Source organism: Anguilla anguilla, chromosome 9, assembly GCF_013347855.1.
Source record: "Anguilla anguilla isolate fAngAng1 chromosome 9, fAngAng1.pri, whole genome shotgun sequence".
Lineage (NCBI taxonomy): Eukaryota > Metazoa > Chordata > Actinopteri > Anguilliformes > Anguillidae > Anguilla > Anguilla anguilla.
In genome coordinates, this window is record NC_049209.1 from 28,506,189 (window position 1) to 28,524,831 (window position 18,643).

General features: G+C 39.8%; 1 protein-coding gene across 2 annotated transcripts; it reads left to right on the forward strand.

The window, feature by feature from the left end:
* LOC118236217 (A disintegrin and metalloproteinase with thrombospondin motifs 8-like) lies at positions 1-18,188 on the forward strand. 2 transcript variants are annotated; one of them, XM_035434397.1, is made up of 9 exons: positions 1-1,107; positions 3,910-4,149; positions 6,019-6,151; positions 6,734-6,901; positions 8,418-8,710; positions 9,819-10,005; positions 10,390-10,562; positions 11,533-11,708; positions 11,996-18,188. In XM_035434397.1, exons 1-9 carry the CDS (start codon positions 355-357, stop codon positions 12,726-12,728), a joined length of 2,856 nt encoding a protein of 951 aa, XP_035290288.1. In that variant the 5' UTR covers positions 1-354; the 3' UTR covers positions 12,729-18,188. The 2 variants fall into 2 exon arrangements, with proteins under 2 accessions (XP_035290288.1, XP_035290287.1); XM_035434396.1 differs by having other exon boundaries at positions 2-1,107; positions 6,707-6,901.
* Positions 18,189-18,643: the final 455 nt, after the last annotated feature.

The window sequence follows — 18,643 nt, forward strand, 5'->3', positions numbered from 1 at the left end:
AAAATAAACTTTTTAAGAAGGGGAACGTATAAATACGACCGCGACGCACACCCTTCACTGACACAATCCAGGCGAACATGTGTTAGCTCATATAGACTAACTGCTACAACACTGTATTAGCTTTAGTACAACTAGCAGAATCAAACTGAAACCAATTTGGATGTTTAAATCAAGAGCCGTTCAATTAAGAAACTTAACTTTCGTTGCATTTTTACAAAGCTATTATGGACGTTCTGTATACAAGTAGACACTGCTTGCATTCACTTAGATTATTTTATAGGCTGCATTGAGGTCACACTTAATTATTTCCAGAAATAAGACATTACTCATTTGTGTATTGTCTTCTCTTTTAAAATGTGTTCAGCGTTACATATAACTTTGTTAACTTTGTCAATATACAGCATTGCTCTTTCTGAGTTGCTAGAATCCGAAGACATTATACCTATCAAGGTGACCAGTCGAAGAATCAGCGGTCGTCCGTGGAAAAGGAACGAGGAACTCAGTTTCAGACTTACTGCGTTTGGTAAAGACTTTACGCTTCACTTGACTCCGGATGACAGGTTCCTAGCTCCGACCATTAGGGTCCAGCGCATCAAATCGAAACGTCTTTCTTCGCTATTAGACGTATTTGACATAAGGGAGAAGGGGACACCATCTGACATTGTTAACAGCAGCAACGACGTTAACCGCACCGAGGACATTGAAGCAGATCTGAAAACTTGTTTTTATTCGGGAACCGTAGATTTTAAGCAAGACTCTTTAGTTGCTGTCAGTCTGTGTCATGGAATCCAAGGATCGTTCCTAACAGACGGAGATGAATATCTGATTGAGCCTAAAAGGTCTGGAACTGGCAAACTAAAGCAAACCACCAAGCAGCTGCACGTTATTAAAAGAAGAGTTTCCATCGACACGCGTAGGGCTGAATCTACATTCGACCAATTGAAGGATGACAGTCACAGGAAATCAGAAGGAAGCACATTATCCTTCGGTGAGATGGGTGGTCAAACACGGAATAGGAAGAAACGTTTTGTTTCTGCAGCAAGATATGTTGAGACGTTGGTGGTGGCAGACTCCTCAATGACACGATTCTATGGGGACGAGATAAAGGTAGGACTAGTTCAATTTTCTACTTTTTAAATAGGTCTTATAGAATTTATTTATTGATGGAAAAGCAGTATCAAACTATAGTCAATTTAACTAATGTAGAAAGTCGATCAACTATTTTGTAAATAGGTATGGGCGAAATTCCATAATCCGTCAAAAAGTCTCATGCATTTTCATTTTAGTTTAATCCCAACTTCAACAGGAGTTGGGAAATTTAAAATGGAAAAAAAAGTCACTGTCTAACTATAGAACAAAATATCTGTTTATTTGGAAAGAGACATGCAAAGTTTTGTCCCGGTTCCGAATAGGCCCTACACCAGATATCCCACAAGTGAAATGGTTGAATCGCATAATTACGTATGTGACATATCCGTATATGCGTACGTGTAATCAGATTAAGTCATGCAGCATTTCCCAAAAATGTTAGGCCTATGAAGATTGCTTTGCGTTACTATAAACATTTTGGTTACTTCATGGTTGCATAACTGAGCATTGCTCGAGATTATATCATGCATTCTAACTAGGTCGACTGGGTTTGATCATGTTGGTATCAAACTAATATTGATATGAAAAAATGAATATTAATTCATTATTTTGAACAGTTTGTTGTGACATATGATGAATTGATACATTATAAGACATGCTAAAGTGCCTGTTTCCTAATGCAAGTGAATTAGTGAGAGCATGATATGAGATTGATTGCAGGTCAGTTGTCTTCTTAGCATAGCAAGACCGTTTTAAACATCAATTTTCCGTCGTTGAATATTCTACTGTCAGTACAGCTGGCTAAGTAACTGCACTCATAACTGCATACCAAATAAGGTATTTCTGCAGTAAAGGAACATGACATTCAGACAACATGCCAGAAAGATTACACTGATCATAATAACCCATTTTGAGCCAGTGATATTTGGATCGCCCCAGCACATACACAATAAACTGCCCAGTGTTAACTCAACTCTAACAGAGTACATACAGTATGAGTCCAATCAGAACCATATGTACTCTGTAAGAGTTGATTTAACACTGAACATTTTACCTTGTAGTGTGCACAAGTAAACCATAAATATCTCTCATACAGCCTGGGTATTACAAATTATATACAGGAGATCTGACTTGTTGGGATTTGCTTACCATAGCTGGTAACACATTGTTTTCATCAGAGGATCTGGGATGTATTTTGTCAGTACAGATCCTAAAGTTCTTTGGAGATAATGTAAACCTAACTTTATTGACTTGACATGTAATGCTGAAGTGGCAAGGCATATGGTAAGAAATTAGTGCTTGCAGAAATTGAATTGCATGACCTAAATTTGTAGTACAATAACTTGAATCTGTAAACTGAAGTATTGTTTTAAAAAAAATGAATTTTAACTGCATAAATTGAATGCATATATCATTTTTTGAAATTGAATGGAACGGTTTGAAAATGAAATAGAATTTGGTCTGCGTTCAGTTTTCACAATTTTCACAATTTCAAGTTTAAAATTCTACTTCAGTACACTTTCACATTTAATTCAAAGCTGTCAATTAGGACTCTCCCATCAGGGACCACTAAAGGTGGAGATAAGAAAAAGCCACAGATTTTCAGATTATATATATGGTGTCTGGTTGCCAGATTCATGAACCCAGAGTGGCTGTGCTTTTCAATGTATGATTGAGAAGTCCACACTATTTTTTCAGGTACCTGGAAAGAGGCTTGCCAGTGCTGCAAATAGTACCCTCATTATAAGCTAAAAGAGCTAACACTTTGTTTAAGGCTGTAAGTCTAGGAAGGAAAGATTTATAATGCAGTTTTTTTAAGTTTCTTTTTCACAATTTGGATTTTTTGTGTTTGTTGTTTGTTGTTTCTCAAACCCTCCCCAATTTCAACAGACCTTCAACAGAAACAAATTTTCAAGCCTTTGCTCAATTTCAAAATTCCAAGGTTGCCACAGACTTCCATGCATTTTCTCCTGCCTCTTCTCAATAGATGTTCCGACTTTTGGTGGGAAAATCTACCAACCTTTTTTGTATTCCATTGCATTGTACAGAAGTGAAAGCAATCAATAGATATACAGTATTGTGTAATGCTGGTAACATTTCTCAAGTAAAAATATATGAAAAAGAATTCCCTGTCTTTGTGCCTCCTCAGTATACAATGGTAGCAGCATAGTTTTTTGGGGGAAATTACATGGATAAGTTAAAGAAGGGGTTGTTTTTTTAATTGCCTGTTGTAATTCTTGTGGTGCTTAAGACTGTAGCCAAAAACATGTCAGGCACACGAAAAAAAGATTTCTTGAGGCTTAATCTCATGTTTTATTTTACATGATCTGAGATGGGAAAATCCCAGGCCTCCATGTACTCTTTGTTCTTTATTACACATGTAATTAAAGCCTGTATTAAGTCATTTCATTTATCAGACCACATTTCAAGATGTAATCCTCCATGCTGGTGTGCCTTGCAGATGACTGGCATGAAGTCTACATTACTGCTCAGAGTTTAAATAACTGGACTTATAATGGGACTCTGAATGACTCCTCTTCCAGTTGTCAATCAGCTGTAAATTTAGTCCTAAAAAAGACTAATGACTACAGATGTCCAGGATAATTAATCAGATTAATTACATTTGCCAACATAGTCGACCATATCTTAACCTGTATGTGATAGGACATTCACAGTAGTGCCATATAGTGGTTCAGTTTTTCGGTCACCCGTTATTCACTCAGTGTCATGTTTCTGGCTGATGTATGGGACATACTCACAGATGCAGGACTATTGGAAACATCAATTGAAGTGACGCATGTCTGAAACGTTCCTTCGCAGCACTACATCCTGACCTTGGTCGCCATGGCAGCACAGATCTACAAGCACCCTAGCCTGAGGAACTCAGTCAGCATGGTGGTGGTTAAAATATTGGTGGTAGAGGATGAGGATGTGGGACCAGAGGTCTCCAGCAACGGAGGTGTGACTCTACGCAACTTCTGCACCTGGCAACAGCTCTTCAACCCTTCCAGTCACCGGCACCCGGAGCACTACGACACAGCCATCCTCTTCACCAGACAGGTAAGAGCAACTGGTCCCCTGCTGCCAGTGATGAGCAGAAATGTGTCTTGTACTGAACTTAATGTAATGTTGCACCTTATGTTTCTGGATCATATTTATCCGGGATATTCACTTAGTACAGCTGTTCTGAACAAACTGTTTGCCAATCTTTGATGGAATCCGGGGCTAGGGATGGGCGTAAAAATGCAATAATGTGATTTTTACTAAATGGAAAGCACCTTCCGAATAAATTAGAGACACCTCCAATAATCATAGAAATGCCTCCAAACTCATTGACGGAAGTTTATTATGCAGCAAGATGACACAAAACATACAGCAAACTTAACCAAGGAGCTAATCAGGAAGAAAAGGTGGAAGTGTTTGACGTGGCCCGGTCAGTCACCAGAATTAAACACCATTGAACATGCTTTTCACTTGCTCAAAAGGAAACTAAAGTCCAAAACACCAGCAAACACAACTGAAAGAGGCAGTGGTAAAAGCATGGCAGGGCATCTCAAAGCATCACATCATAAACCTAGTGATATCTATCAGTCGCAGACTTTATGCAGTCATCGAATGTAAAGGGTATGCAATGAAATATTGACCTTGCAAGTCATTAAATTTGTCAAAACTTACTCTGTCCCAATACTCATACTGACTTGAAATAGAGGGACATGACTAATTGAATGGAATTGTTGTAATATAGTAATTGTTATAGTTGTTGACAATACAAATTTGGTTACTACAGAGAATACTTTTTCATTTAACTGTATGTATTTGAACTACTGCCCAACCCCATTTGCTACTATACTTAAACATATTTAAAGCTGTGGCATTTCTTTAAATAGTTTGTCTTCAGTGCAAGTCTATAATAATGATATGGTGATTAATAAAGACGCATTAGAGTAAATATTTGTAATCCGCTTAAAGTGTTTTATACTGTATGATAGCATTCTGTTTGCAGAGCTCAGAATCATAATGCATTACATCCTGGAGTGAGTTTAATGGCTCTGTTGTCAAACTGAAACATTAATACATTTTGAACAGCAGTGGCTCAATGTATAAAACCTCACTGGATCCATTACTGTGTAAGTATGGAAAAACTACTTGAATATCAAACATTCCATCAATTTTTACACAGTTATTGTATACTACTCAAGTAGCCAGGGAAACGTTAGAAATGCACTTTACAAACCATCGTCCTGTTGTGATGTTGCAATATGACATTGGGTCAACGCAGAAAAATGCGGGACTGAAAGTGCTGCGAGTATGGGTCATTTTTAGAAGCACTTTAAATAAAGCTTCATGTGATGACAGTGGCTATTTTAGACAGGCCGGGAGGGCAGCGGTACAGTTGGGTGTGCTTAACCGCAGTACAGCAGCGCTTTTGACACCTGGCCTCATTCTGAGTTTCTGAATAATGCAGGCTGCATATTTCACGGTAGCAGGACACTAAAGTAAAACATAATTGGAGGTATATTTGTGTACTGTGCTGCGTGTCGTCTGCAGTGAGCGCTACTTCCAGCAGAACTGACTTCACATTACCCCTAATCCCCGTGCCCCTCTGATGTCCAGATGTGTTTTAAATTATGTGTGGAAATATGTCTTGTGGCCTCTGTCTTCTGCCCAGGAAACATTTGTTTCAGTCATGGGGGACCTTGACAGGAGAAGGGAAACTCACTTTGGAGGCATGCTGTTTACTGTATTCCAAATGTTAAGGTTTCAGCTCTCGTGGACGCTGTTTTATTTGCTTCATTAATATCTGACGGAAATGGCAGAAAAATATGTTTGATTGGCAAGAGCTTGCTTGGGAGCAAAATATGTTTAAAAATAACTGGGTGTTTGTTGCATACAGCATAATTTTAATTAAATATCTCCTCTCTTCTCCAGGACATCTGTGGACATCAGAGTTGTGACACTTTGGGGGTCGCTGATGTGGGCACCATGTGCGACCCCAAAAGGAGCTGTTCTGTCATTGAAGACAACGGTCTCCAAGCTGCCTTCACCATGGCCCATGAGCTCGGTGAGAGGAAGTGTTTTCTACTGAACCACATGGTTGTATTTGGCATCTGAGTCTTAAATGGGTATAGCGTGGACATCCTCTATCTCTGAGGTTCTCTAACTGACCCACATCCTCCAGCACATGCTGGTTTTTTATGTGAATTTTGTCATTAATTAAAGTTTTTGAAAGGTTTTTTGTATAAGCTTTTACATTTTTTTTTCTTAAATGTTTTAAGGAAACAAGCCCTTCTTTGAGCTCTGTCTTTGAACTCATTTTCCACAATTGATTTAGTGTCATTGATTTATTGTCCATACTTTTAGCAATCAGGACTTATGAATTCCACCTGTCGATCTATAATTTGATCAGTTAAAAATGACAGCATTATTTAATGTGATTAACATTATTAATGGCATGCGTAGCTACTGTTTCTGAGATAATGTGGCGTAATGCGGATACGTTTTTTGACAGACCTTAAGAGTCTAAATCAGAACTGTTTACAGCTTTACAAGGTTTAAGAGCCCTTCTCTGTCTACCAGAAGCTGACATAAGTAAGGCTGCTTGCTGTGATGTCATCAGTGACAGCAGCGGTGTCTCTCCGCACAGGCCATGTGCTCAGCATGCCACACGATGACTCCAAGATCTGCGAAAGGATGTTCGGGCACCTGGGAGGACACCACCTGATGGCCCCCCTCTTTGTTCACCTGAATAAGACCCTGCCCTGGTCCCCATGCAGTGCCCTGTATATCACCGAGTTCTTTGATAGCGGACATGGTGAGCTCAGATCCATTTCATAAATACCCTTTTCAGCAGAAGTGTCTGACTCAATAAACAGCGCTGCTGTGGCATGTCAGAGATGGGAAGAATTTCAAATGCATGTTTTTGTGAAGTATGTATTTGGATGTATGTCACATGTAATACTGGCTGCCCGCCACATTCATCATATCACAAATATCTGTGTGCGGTCTCCAAAGAAGCTTGATTGTAGTTTGCAGACACACAGCCAAACATTTAGGGATTTTGGGCACGATTTTGGGATGAACTTTGGCATTCACAAGCTTCATCTGCTATATCTGCCTACTGAACTGAATCTTCCGCTGCGGCTATAGTCTGTAATTTAGGTCTTTATGGCTAAATCATTTTCCAGCAGTTTGGGCCTAGATTTCACAAGTGTTATTTTCTGAAATAATACTTCTCCTGCCTTTACACTTTCCTGACCACAAATTATGCTCTCTAAAAACCACACTTGTTATATCCTTCTGGGAGTTTAATAATAATATCATCACTCTTCTGGCTTACTGCTACTGTATCACGCAACTGGAGCAGTAAAATTGTGTATTTGACGTGTAGGCAATGTCAATCAAAGGTTTGAATTGCCCTTCCTTGGGTGGGAGGCCTGCCTTTGCGGTTGTTGCGCATATAGAAAGAAAAAGGTATTCCACAGTGTGGTTAGCCATTACCCTCAGGGTCAGTCCTCTTGTATAGCCATGAATCAGTGGAGCAAAAGAAAATATTTGTCTTGCAAAATAGCTGGCATTTCTGTTGATTTATATCCATCAATATTTCCGTCTGCACCACACACTTTGTGCTCGTGAGTCATCAGTGGAGGATTCCAGCTCACGCATTCCATCTTTAACAACTGATCCCCCTTCAGAGAACAAGCAAGTACTGCCAAGCACATTCTTCTCTTTCGTAATAAAACTATATCTATTGGTACTGATGTGTAAATTGAAGTATCTGATCATGCTTCAATTTACTTTAAACAACAGTACCAAAAGGATGGTGGTAAAGGTAGTGTTATCATTGTATCTGAATGGAAGAATACATTTGCTATTGTGATCTGTAACACAAACAATGTATTTACTAACGGCTGGCCATTGTCAACCTCATTCCCAAAAGCAGCACTCTTAAACTCAGTTCCCCTCTCAGGAGGGTCTTCATACATTTTAGATTTTTTGAGCATCCCCCCAAAATTACCCCCACAGGAGTCAAAGAGTCCTTTCTCTGTCTGTCAAATGGTTTTAATGGCCAGAAAGCAGACACACTCCAAAATATCCATAATGTGCCAAGTTAATGGGTAGATCCAAAACAGTAAACAGCTCACACTTACAAGGACACAAGCTCCCGTACAAGTCTGGATTATTAGGCCATAGAGGTAGCTAACGTTTCAATCCTACCAGTGTCTTTAACATAAGTTCTACTTAAAACCCAGATCATTGGCATAATAAATTAAATGTGAGTTGGAACAAAATTGTCAGATTTTTCTTTATTCTTTCTCTTTTTCTCACAGGGGACTGCCTATTGGATGTGCCGGGCGAGACTGTGCCTTTGCCTGCTGAGTTGCCCAGCCGAACTTTCAGCCTGGATGTCCAGTGCCAGCAGGTGTTTGGGGAGGAGCTTGTGCACTGCCCCAACACCTCGGACACGGACGTGTGCAGCAAGCTCTGGTGCAGGGAGAGGGGGCAGCAGCAGTGCATCACCAAGAACGCCAGCCTGCCCTGGGCCGACGGCACGCCGTGCGGCGCCAGCGGGACCTGCCTGAACGCCGTCTGCGTGGGACCTGAGGAGGTCCCGCAACCCAAGGTGAACCCGAAAAGAGCCGATCGCCCTGATACGCAACCCTCCACCCATCAGAGCTCGGAGCAGCCCGTCCCTCGGAAGATTTAGTGCCTCTGCGCTTTCTGAGCCGCCCACTCTCTGTCTGTGCCCCAGCGTGCCCTGACGGGGCTGTTTTGCAGCTTTTGTTTTGACGTATAAATCTCTCTCAGGTCATTCGGTACGCATTCTCGCCCTCTCTGAAAATGTCTTATAGCACTTCTTGTGCGCTAGTAAGCAACCCACCAACCTCCCCCCACCCGCCATTGCGCCGCATAGCTGCTTAAAATAATCAAATGCTCTGCTACATTTTCCAAATGCCGATTTGATTATTAGCATGATTATTTTGGGTGCCATGTTTAAAAAAGACTTTCCACTAGGGCCTCTGTAAGAAGCTAGTTATGACCTCAGACCTGCTGGCAGACTAAAGACTCCTTACACTGTGCTCATAAAATCCTTCAGCTAAAAGCACGCGCTAACTTTTTACACGCCAAGCACACCACCGATTTTGCAAGTGGAGACACATGAGTCTGCAGCAGACCTGAGAGAAAGCAGCTCTGCCCAAGGCAAGGTACTCCAACACAGTAAAATGTTCAGTGTTAATTCAACTCTGACAGTGTATATGAGTCCGAAAGGCATCAACTGTACTCATTCACAGTACAGTTTAAAAACTTTGTCTATCAGCTGATTTAATACTGAACATTTTATTGTGAAGAGACACAAATGCCCTGTGATTTCACTGCACCTACACTGTGGGCTAATGTTTAATCTAAGTATGTCTGGAGTATGTCATAACTTGTTTCATTAAAGTCTTTGAGATCAGCCAATTGAAGAATGATGTTATTCAAATGGTAAATTCTTCTGTGTTGATTAATCTCTGACAGACTACATGAGTCTACACTGGTGATGAGGTGCTCTGTTAGTGTAAAATCTACTTTGTCGGTGTTGATCTGACCATTTTGCTGTGCAGTGTTTTAATGTCACTAAATAATGCATACTTGAAAAGTACTCACTGCTTGTCTTAACTTCATTTAGAAAAGGAGCATAGTACCTTGCCTAGCTGTAATGGCCCCTGATTTGTGGTTTTTTGGTACAGGAAGTTGTGGATGGAGGATGGGGGCCATGGGGGCCTTGGGGAGAGTGTTCCAGAACATGTGGTGGTGGAGTGGAGTTCTCCCACCGGGAGTGCACCCACCCCGAGCCCCAGAATGGGGGGAGATACTGCGAAGGACAGAGAGTCAAGTACCAATCCTGCAACACTCGCCCCTGTGAGAACAGTAACGGTAATTTAGTTTTTTCTTTATAGCATGTTTCTTCTTATTCCTTGGAATGATTTTCCCTGTTTTAAAGAAAGTTCTTTAAATGACCATAGAAAATACAGTTGTTTTTTGTAGTAGTAGTAGTAGTAGTAGTAGTAGTGGTAGAAGTAATAGTAGTAGATAGTAGTAATACTTGGCATGCTTCTTCAGCACAGTATACTGCAGCGTGGATGCTTAGGTAGAAATAGTGTGTCCATGTTCTTGTGCAGGTAAAGAACTCCCAGTAGGGATCAAGACTGAAACTTTACACCCAGATGACATTCAAACCCCATAAACAAGAGCAATTGACTATTTGCCTATGTTGTTGGCACATTCAGAAAAGATTGATCTTTTTCCTTGTTGCTTCAGGAAAAAGCTTCAGAGAAGAGCAGTGTGAGAAGTATAACACTGTGGATAACCTGGATATCCATGGCAACGTCAAGCACTGGATTCCGAAGTATGCTGGTGTGGCCCCTAGGGACCGGTGCAAACTCTTCTGCAGAGTAAAAGGGGGCAGTGAGTTCAAAGTCTTTGAATCAAAGGTACAGTGTGACCACTATTTATTTATTCATTCATTCATTCATTCATTCATTCATTCATTCTTTTTTTTCCCCCCCTTGAAAAATGGTTTCTTACTCTTGAAATTTCCAGTTATACTGGCCATGCCCAAAGATGTCTATATCTTTTTCAGGATTTCATGCCAACTTCATGCCTAGTCATCTATTTCTTCTGAGATTGTTCTATGTTCATGTCTTGATAAACATACTTATAAACATATGAAACACTGTATATTTCTCTACCCATTATTATTTCTAATATAGAAATTATTTTTATTTTCCTCCAGCCTCTTTTCCATGATGTCAGTTCTTCTCCAAAGTGCACAGGCCTCTCTCATATTAGTATTATTATTGATGTTTTTATTATTCTATAGGATTATGTGATCACACATAGAGAGAAAATTTCTTTGAATGATTTGATCAAAACAACAGGATTAGCATCCCTATTTTTATTCAAAAAGTAGAATGGGATCTTTAGTGACCACAGTGAAACTCATCCAAAGGATAGCACAGTGCCTTTATCACTGTGCTGGGGGGCCATAGGATTTCTGTTTGGTCCAGAGGGATGAGTGCCCCCTACTGGTCCACTAACATCTTGTGCAGCAACCTAGAACCTGATTGAGAAAGACTTTTAGCATGTGCAAAACCTTTTAGCATGTACAAAACTAATAAAACAACCAATGATTGGTACAAAACAAATACCATGACCAATCATTGGTTGCTATTGGTTTTGCATATGCTTAAAGGTTTTGCGCATGCGAAAGGTTTTAGTAAATCAGACCCGTAGTTTTCATAGGAGATCTCCCAGCCCTGCATAGCTTCAAAAGTTGGACATGAGAAGGCTGCAGGGTGGTATGGCTGCTGGCAAAATTAAGCCATAACCCCATGTACCATTAACTTTTTTGCATTGTGTTATATGTAGCAATTGTTTGAATCTGTTTCCTGTGCTGTGTAGGTAATCGATGGTACCACGTGTGGCCCCGACACCACGTCTGTCTGTGTCCAGGGCCAGTGTGTGAAAGCGGGCTGTGATCAGGTGATTGGGTCCAACCAAAAACTGGACAAGTGTGGTGTGTGTGGAGGGAATGGTTCCAGCTGTAGGAAGGTCACTGGCTCCATGAACAAAGCCATGTAAGTGTACTATTTCAAGGGGGCATTTATGCTGGGCACAGGGATGGGCAGTATTTAAAATGAATATATTTGAAATATGCATTTATTTATACATTCAATTTTGGGAGGTATGTAGCATTTTTCTATTGTCCTTCAGAACTGCTGTGCAAAGTGAAGGTCCCAGATAAAAATGATAGAGTAAAAATTATTATATGACATTCATTTTGTTCAAAACTGATCACAACACAATGGGATGACTAGTACGTTTAGCAACAAAAAAAGAACAAAACTTTATTTTCATCCTTCAGGTATGGCTATAACGATGTTGTGACCATCCCAGCTGGGGCCACCAACATCGATGTCAAGCAGCGCAGCCATCGTGGAGTGAAACACGACGGCAACTACCTGGCTATCAAGGGAGAGAAAGGCAGCTACATCCTGAATGGAAACTTCTCAATTTCTACGGTGGAGCAGGATATTCCAGTCCCAGGAGCCGTGCTGAAGTACAGTGGCTCTTCCACCACCCTGGAGAGGATCCAGAGCTTCCAGCAACTGAGGGAGGCCGTGACTATCCAGCTGCTGGCCACAGCAGGAGATACCATGCCACCCAAAATCAAATACACCTTCTTCATCCCCAAAGATGTGTCCTTCAGAAAACATAGTGAGAAGAAGACCTTCCTGAACGCGATCCAGCCTTTCGGCACATCCCATTGGGTCTTGGGGGAGTGGTCCGACTGCTCGAAGAGCTGCGGTTCCGGTTGGTCCCGGAGGGCCATTGAATGCAGAGACAGCGGCGGTTTCCCATCCTTCCTGTGTGACGAACAGCTGAGGCCCAGCGACATCAGGCCCTGCGGAGACCTGCCTTGTCCCATCTGGCAAACGGGGCCCTGGTCCTCCTGCTCTCAGACCTGTGGCCTAGGGCAGCGCCACCGCAGCATCCACTGCCTCGACTACTCCGGGAAGGTGGTGGAGCCCGAGAGGTGCGACCCTGCCAAGAAACCCAAGCCGGCGTATACGGAATGCCTTTACCAAGACTGCTGAGACCTGCACAGAGCCTGCTAAGTACTGAGCCAAATGTGGTTGAGGGACAGGGGTGGGGAGAATAATGGAACGTAATGTTTAGGAGAGCATTGGCATAGAGTGGTGAGAAGAACAAAGGAATGGAATTGGGACGGACTAACTCACCTTGACCTGTGCCTGAGACACAGGCAAGGAAATCTGCATGAGAAAGAAAAAGTGTAGTATCTGCACTACCTGGTCTAAGCGAGGTCACAGAGCGTTGGGCCTGTTTGAAAGATTTTCTTTGTTGTTCTTTATTCATTTACTTTATGCTTTTTCATAACCACTATTGAAGTTTCAGCCCAATAGATATCTACCTCAGAGGATGTGAAAGTTGTATATCATATGCATATATTTATAATATAAATTCTTGATAAACTGTACCAAAGGTTGTTTTTTTTTTTGCACAAATAAATGAAAATGCATGAAGTTGCAATGCTCCAAACACACCATAATGTAACAGCAAATGTTTTACAAATATCTGCATTTTTTTTCCAAATGGAAACTTGATGCAGGACTTTATATTTATATAATTAGAAAGACTGAGTAAATTGACTTATTGTATGCCTTAAAAAATCTATTGTTTGCTTAGGCCATATACTATCATACTAATGGTGCAGTGTTGGCAGAGTTTGAAATGTTATTTGTGCAAAAACATAATTTTTGGTGAATCATCTTTTTGATTTTGTTTATCAAGGGCGTGAATACATTTGGAGTATACAGAAACATAAAACAGCACTTAGGGTCAAACAAAAAAGATTATCATTCTACAATTCTTGTCTGCAATTATAAAATGGAGTAGTTTATTTCTCAGGCAAGAATACATTGTGCGTAATGATGGGGGGGCTTAGAAAATGGTTTACAAATTCAGTGTACGAGTTCAACATGCCCCAGTTTTGTTGTTCTCAATGCTAACACCAATGCTATCAACAAAATACTATTTATTTCTCTCTGGGAAAGCATACCCCACTCAAATGCAAGTGCATAGGGGATTATTTTGCACAAGGTAAAGTACAATGCGTGTAGTGAGAATATGATCAATGGTATTATGCAGTCAGTGAGCCACAGTAATCACTAGCTGTTACATTGCATCTTACTGAAGCAGAGTACGTTACTACAGTACTTCGCCTGCCTCTGAGGTACACTCTCCACCAGCTGTTTTGCTGAGATAAACTGTCCCATGATTCATCTGTGGGTAACATTTAGCTCATTTTCACCACGCCATTTTTTTTCATAATGTGTCTGGTTTGCACAGGCACAACGTATTGACTTAAGTCAGTGATGCAGCACCAGGTTGACGTGCACCACTGGATCTGGGGGATTCACTATACCACTATGCGTTCATCAGTGTGAATGTAAAAGAATGTTTGGTAACAAATGCCAAGTACTGTTTGCTGTCAAATTGCAGAAACGACTGCTTAAGAGGAAGATGCAAACAAGTCAATAATCATTTTGCTATTAAGGGCCTGTCATTCATTTGATACTGTATTTATTTTTATTTTTTTCAACAAAATAGAACCTCTCATATGAAATTGTATTCCACGGAGTCAAGTTGTCCATGTTGAACACGCACCAAGTATTTTCACAGCACTTTGGGATACAGCAAAATGTTTATTGTCTGATTTTGCACAGAGGTCATGAGGGTTTGGTTTGCTTGCAGAGTGGGAGTCTGTTAGTCCACACCAATCTTTCTGCTGACCCTGGACATTGACATTCTTATGGTCTCCTTTATGTATAGTTTTTATTTTATTTTTTTGTATTTGTATTTGTATTTATGATGCTCCATGGTGTGTATATTAGCAATTATTTGACTGAGAAAATAGTTCAGTTGTCTTGGTAGTTATGATGGTTGGCTCTTGATGGAAGGCAGTAGATATTTAAGTCTTTATTTCCATAGAGAAAGCTAATATCAAGACATTCATGAGGAGACTAATTCTCATTTTTGAGATAGCAAAAAATGAGTTTATAAAGTGCTTTTAAAGATAACATTAGCAGTTTCACCACAACTAAAAGTTGCTGTGCACTCTAAGAAAAAAGGATTGTTTAAAGGGTTCTTTGGTCTGGGTAATGTTTCAGTGTTGAAGATGAACCTTTTCCACTTTAGGAACCCTTTGCCAGTAGAAAAGGCCCTCTGCAATTGGTTCCATGGAGCTTTCTTTATTGAAAGTTCCACTGGAGAACCCACTTGAAGTGGTTACACTTTGTATTGTGAGTTCTGCTTAGAACATAAGGGTTCTACTTTGTATTTTGCCACAAATTAATTTCAAATGTGCCCTATACATTTTCATGTATTATGGTAAAATATATAGTAATAAGATCATAAATGTGTTCATTTCAGAGTATGCAGCATTCATATTTTTGATGCTATGAACTCTCTTCTGACTCTTTTACCATTATGATGGGGTAAATAGGACAAGCCATCTAAATGGCTTAGAAAAGGACTGAATCTGTAGAAAATATTGCATGTCACAACACTGTTCACCACTGCCTTTGCTTGACTGTAGCACTGAATGGAATCTTTCACCATTTCCCCAGTTAAACATACTTCAGTTAATTCATTTTCAGCAAATTAAGTTTGCTTATCTGATTTCTGAAACATCATATACTTTCAAACTGTGCACACTCAAACATAGTTAAACTGTCAGAACAAGATGATATTGCTCATGAAAAGCTTTTACTGTAAAAATGCGCAATACAGTATTTTGAATATACAATTCTGTTTAAAATGCAAGGGATTCTGGAAGGAAAATAACATCATGCTGTGTCAAACTAATGTTTTGTGTTTTATTTATAAATATATAAATACATTTCCTGTATTTAACCAAATAGGACTTACTACAAAGTCCCCAGTCATCAAAAACAGGAGATATCGTGTGACAAAAATGTATCTGATATCCTGTTATCTATTACTAGATTGTAAATTGAGGTTTTTTAAATTATGTATTTTCTTATTAGAAGACTATATGTTTTGATTGCATTTTGCTTTTGTATGGGTCTTTTTTTACTATTAGTGTTCCATAGATTAAGCTATTTATACATATTTTCCAATGACAAATTATTATTGATATATACAACTGTTACAATTTGGGACACTCTTTGCAGCCTGATCTAAAGCTTCATTTTTCCTCAGCTTAATATTTATGACAAAACAGTGAATTCGGCAGGGTGTGAACATTATGATTATCTTTATAGATACTGTAGTTGGTAGATTAGAAAGTAATTTAAAGATCCGAAAAATATTTCACATTATTATTACTTGGCAATTTCGCAGTTGCCCATGTAGGGGAAATTATTATAAGTATATGATACATGCATTAATCCATCCATATAGGGGAATAGATTTTATGAAAAGAGCATATGATGCATGCATTAATAAGAATATAGTCAAACGTCAATTTTGAAATGAAAAATGACTAAGTACAGTTACAGTTCTACAGAACATGTAGGCAGTGCATAATATCACATCAAAATAAAATATAAGACATAAATACAGAGTACGTCCACCAGCCCAACCCCCTTTTACTCAGATCCACCCTGCACCTCATAGATCTCCAAACACTCCTGTATTTTTTATTAATTTATTTTATTTAGTTTTATTTTTGAATGGGGTGAAAAATCAAGGACTGGTCCTTACATTATGAATGCAACACTGCAACAAAATTCTGCTTTTCAAATATCTGAAATCTAGGCCATGTCAGAAAAAGTTATGTGGAAAATGTGATTTTAGAATGGACATTTATAAGGACTGAATGTCAGAAGGTGCATAAATAATTAGGTTTGGAATCAATTCAGACTTGTAATAATGTACACACAGTGGCCAATTTTGTAGGTACACTATCGCAAATAGTCTGCTCCTCCAAACAGAAAATAGTGACGGTGAAGAGGTTTAGTTGTTGTTCAGCCAAACATTATAATGGACAAGAATCATGATCAAAGTGCCTTTGACCGTGGAATGATTGTTGGTGCTGGACGTGGTGGTTCCAGCATCTCAGAAACAGCTGCCCTGTTGAGATGCAGTCTCTGGAGTTTACAGAGAATGGTGCAATAAACAAAAAACATCAAATAAGCGGAAGTTCTGTGGGCAAAAACACTTTGATAATGAGAAAGGTCAGAGGAAAATGGGCAAACTTGTTAGAGCTAGCAGAAGGGCCACAAATTCTCAAATTACAGCTGTTTACAACAGTGTTGTGCAGAAGGGCATCTCTGAATGTATAACGTGTTGAACCTTGAAGCGGATGGGCTGCAGCAGCAGAAGCCCATGCTGGGTTCCACTCCTGTCAATGAAAAACAGGAAAATTAGGCTACAGTGACAATCAAAGATTGGAAAAATGTTGCTTTGTCTGACGAATCTTGATTTCTGCTGAGACATGCGAACGGTAGGATCAGAATTTGGCGTAAACCGCATGGATCCATGGATCCATCCTGCCATATGTCAACGGTGCAAGCTGATGGCGGTGGCGTAATGGAATGGGGAATGTTTTCTTGGCACGTTTTGAATGCCACAGCGTACTGAGGCATTGTTGCTGACCATGTGCATCCCTGAGTGGCCACACACTGTTTTTTTTCAAACCGATACTTCCAGCAGGATAATGTATGAATCACAAAGTATCCATCATCTCAAGCTGGTTCCATGAACAGGACTTAATTTCACTCCAGTGGCCTGCACAGTCCCCAGATCTCAATCCGATTGAGTTCTTTTGGGATGAGGTGGAACAGGAGGTTCACAGCATGAATGCGTGGCCAAAAAATGTGCAGGGAATCTGTGTGATGCTGTTGAGTCAGCATAGAACAAAATCCCAAAGGAATGTTTTCAACAAGATGCTGGAAACATTCCTTTGGGATTTCACGCAGACTGCAGATTTTTCAGCCACACATTCATGCTGGGAACCCCCTGCGAAGGATCCAGGCTGTTCTTGGGGCAAAGGGGGCTCCCAACTGGTGTTAGATAGGTGTACCTAATAAATTACCTAATAAAGTGGCCACATATACTGAGTGTATATATAGATTTAACTATAAATCCTCTGCTGACAGCTCTGTTCAATTCCTATCTAATGCAATTCATATGTAATATACAGGCCTTTTTTGTCTGGTGCTAAGTGTCTATACTCCTTTCCACCAGTGCAAGGGACTTGGTGAAAGACATATACAACAAAACTGATTAAATCACACAAAAAAACCTGAGATTACACATGTGTTTTCAAATATTAGTAGGTTAATTTCAAATGTAGACTGTGTATGTTGTTATATTCCTTCAGTGAAGGCCTGTGCTGCCATAGCTTCCTTGTCAAGCTATTTATTTCTGTGAAGTTTCTGTATCTGGACACTTAATCACAATAGAATTTTTAGATGCTGCTGTCTTCCAGAATTATAAGTGGTTAGTTATACATAAATACTTTGAATAAAGATGCATCTCTTGCCTGAAACTCTCTAATGTTTTTTTTTATTCATCTTGTGCCTAAAGAACATATTATTGCTCCAAACTATATCAGTTACTGTGAAAAGGTTAAAGGGGAGTGACTGCCAGTTTGTCCAATGACAGATTACTTGATGATGTGTGCTTTGTATCACAACTAGGACACATTCCTCTGCAGGTATTTATAAATGTTACTTTCCTCCAACTACATGTATATTTGGTAGAACTGCATTTTTTATGTTCATTAATTTACAAAAGACATGCGTGCTTTTTCTAAACTTCAGAAACTGCACAAGATTAATATGGCATGTAAAGGTGTTTAATCATGCATGCGTTCATAAATATGTCCGCATGTTCCACTGCATTATTAAAATCGTATTACACAATCGTAACGTTGTACTGAACGTCTTCAATTCCATCTCCCCCTACAGCAACAGTCGTCACCTTACTAGCTAGCTAGCTATCTGGCTAACGGTGGAGTTGG

What these genes read in the sequence shown, in the direction of transcription:
- LOC118236217 (XM_035434396.1), top strand. Translation starts at nt 355, where the DNA reads ATGTGTTCAGCGTTACATATAACTTTGTTAACTTTGTCAATATACAGC. An exon ending in AGGAGGTCCCGCAACCCAAG is followed by an intron (nt 8,711 to 9,818) that starts GTGAACCCGAAA and finishes TTTTTGGTACAG; the next exon opens with GAAGTTGTGGATGGAGGATG. An exon ending in CCCCTGTGAGAACAGTAACG is followed by an intron (nt 10,006 to 10,389) that starts GTAATTTAGTTT and finishes TTGTTGCTTCAG; the next exon opens with GAAAAAGCTTCAGAGAAGAG.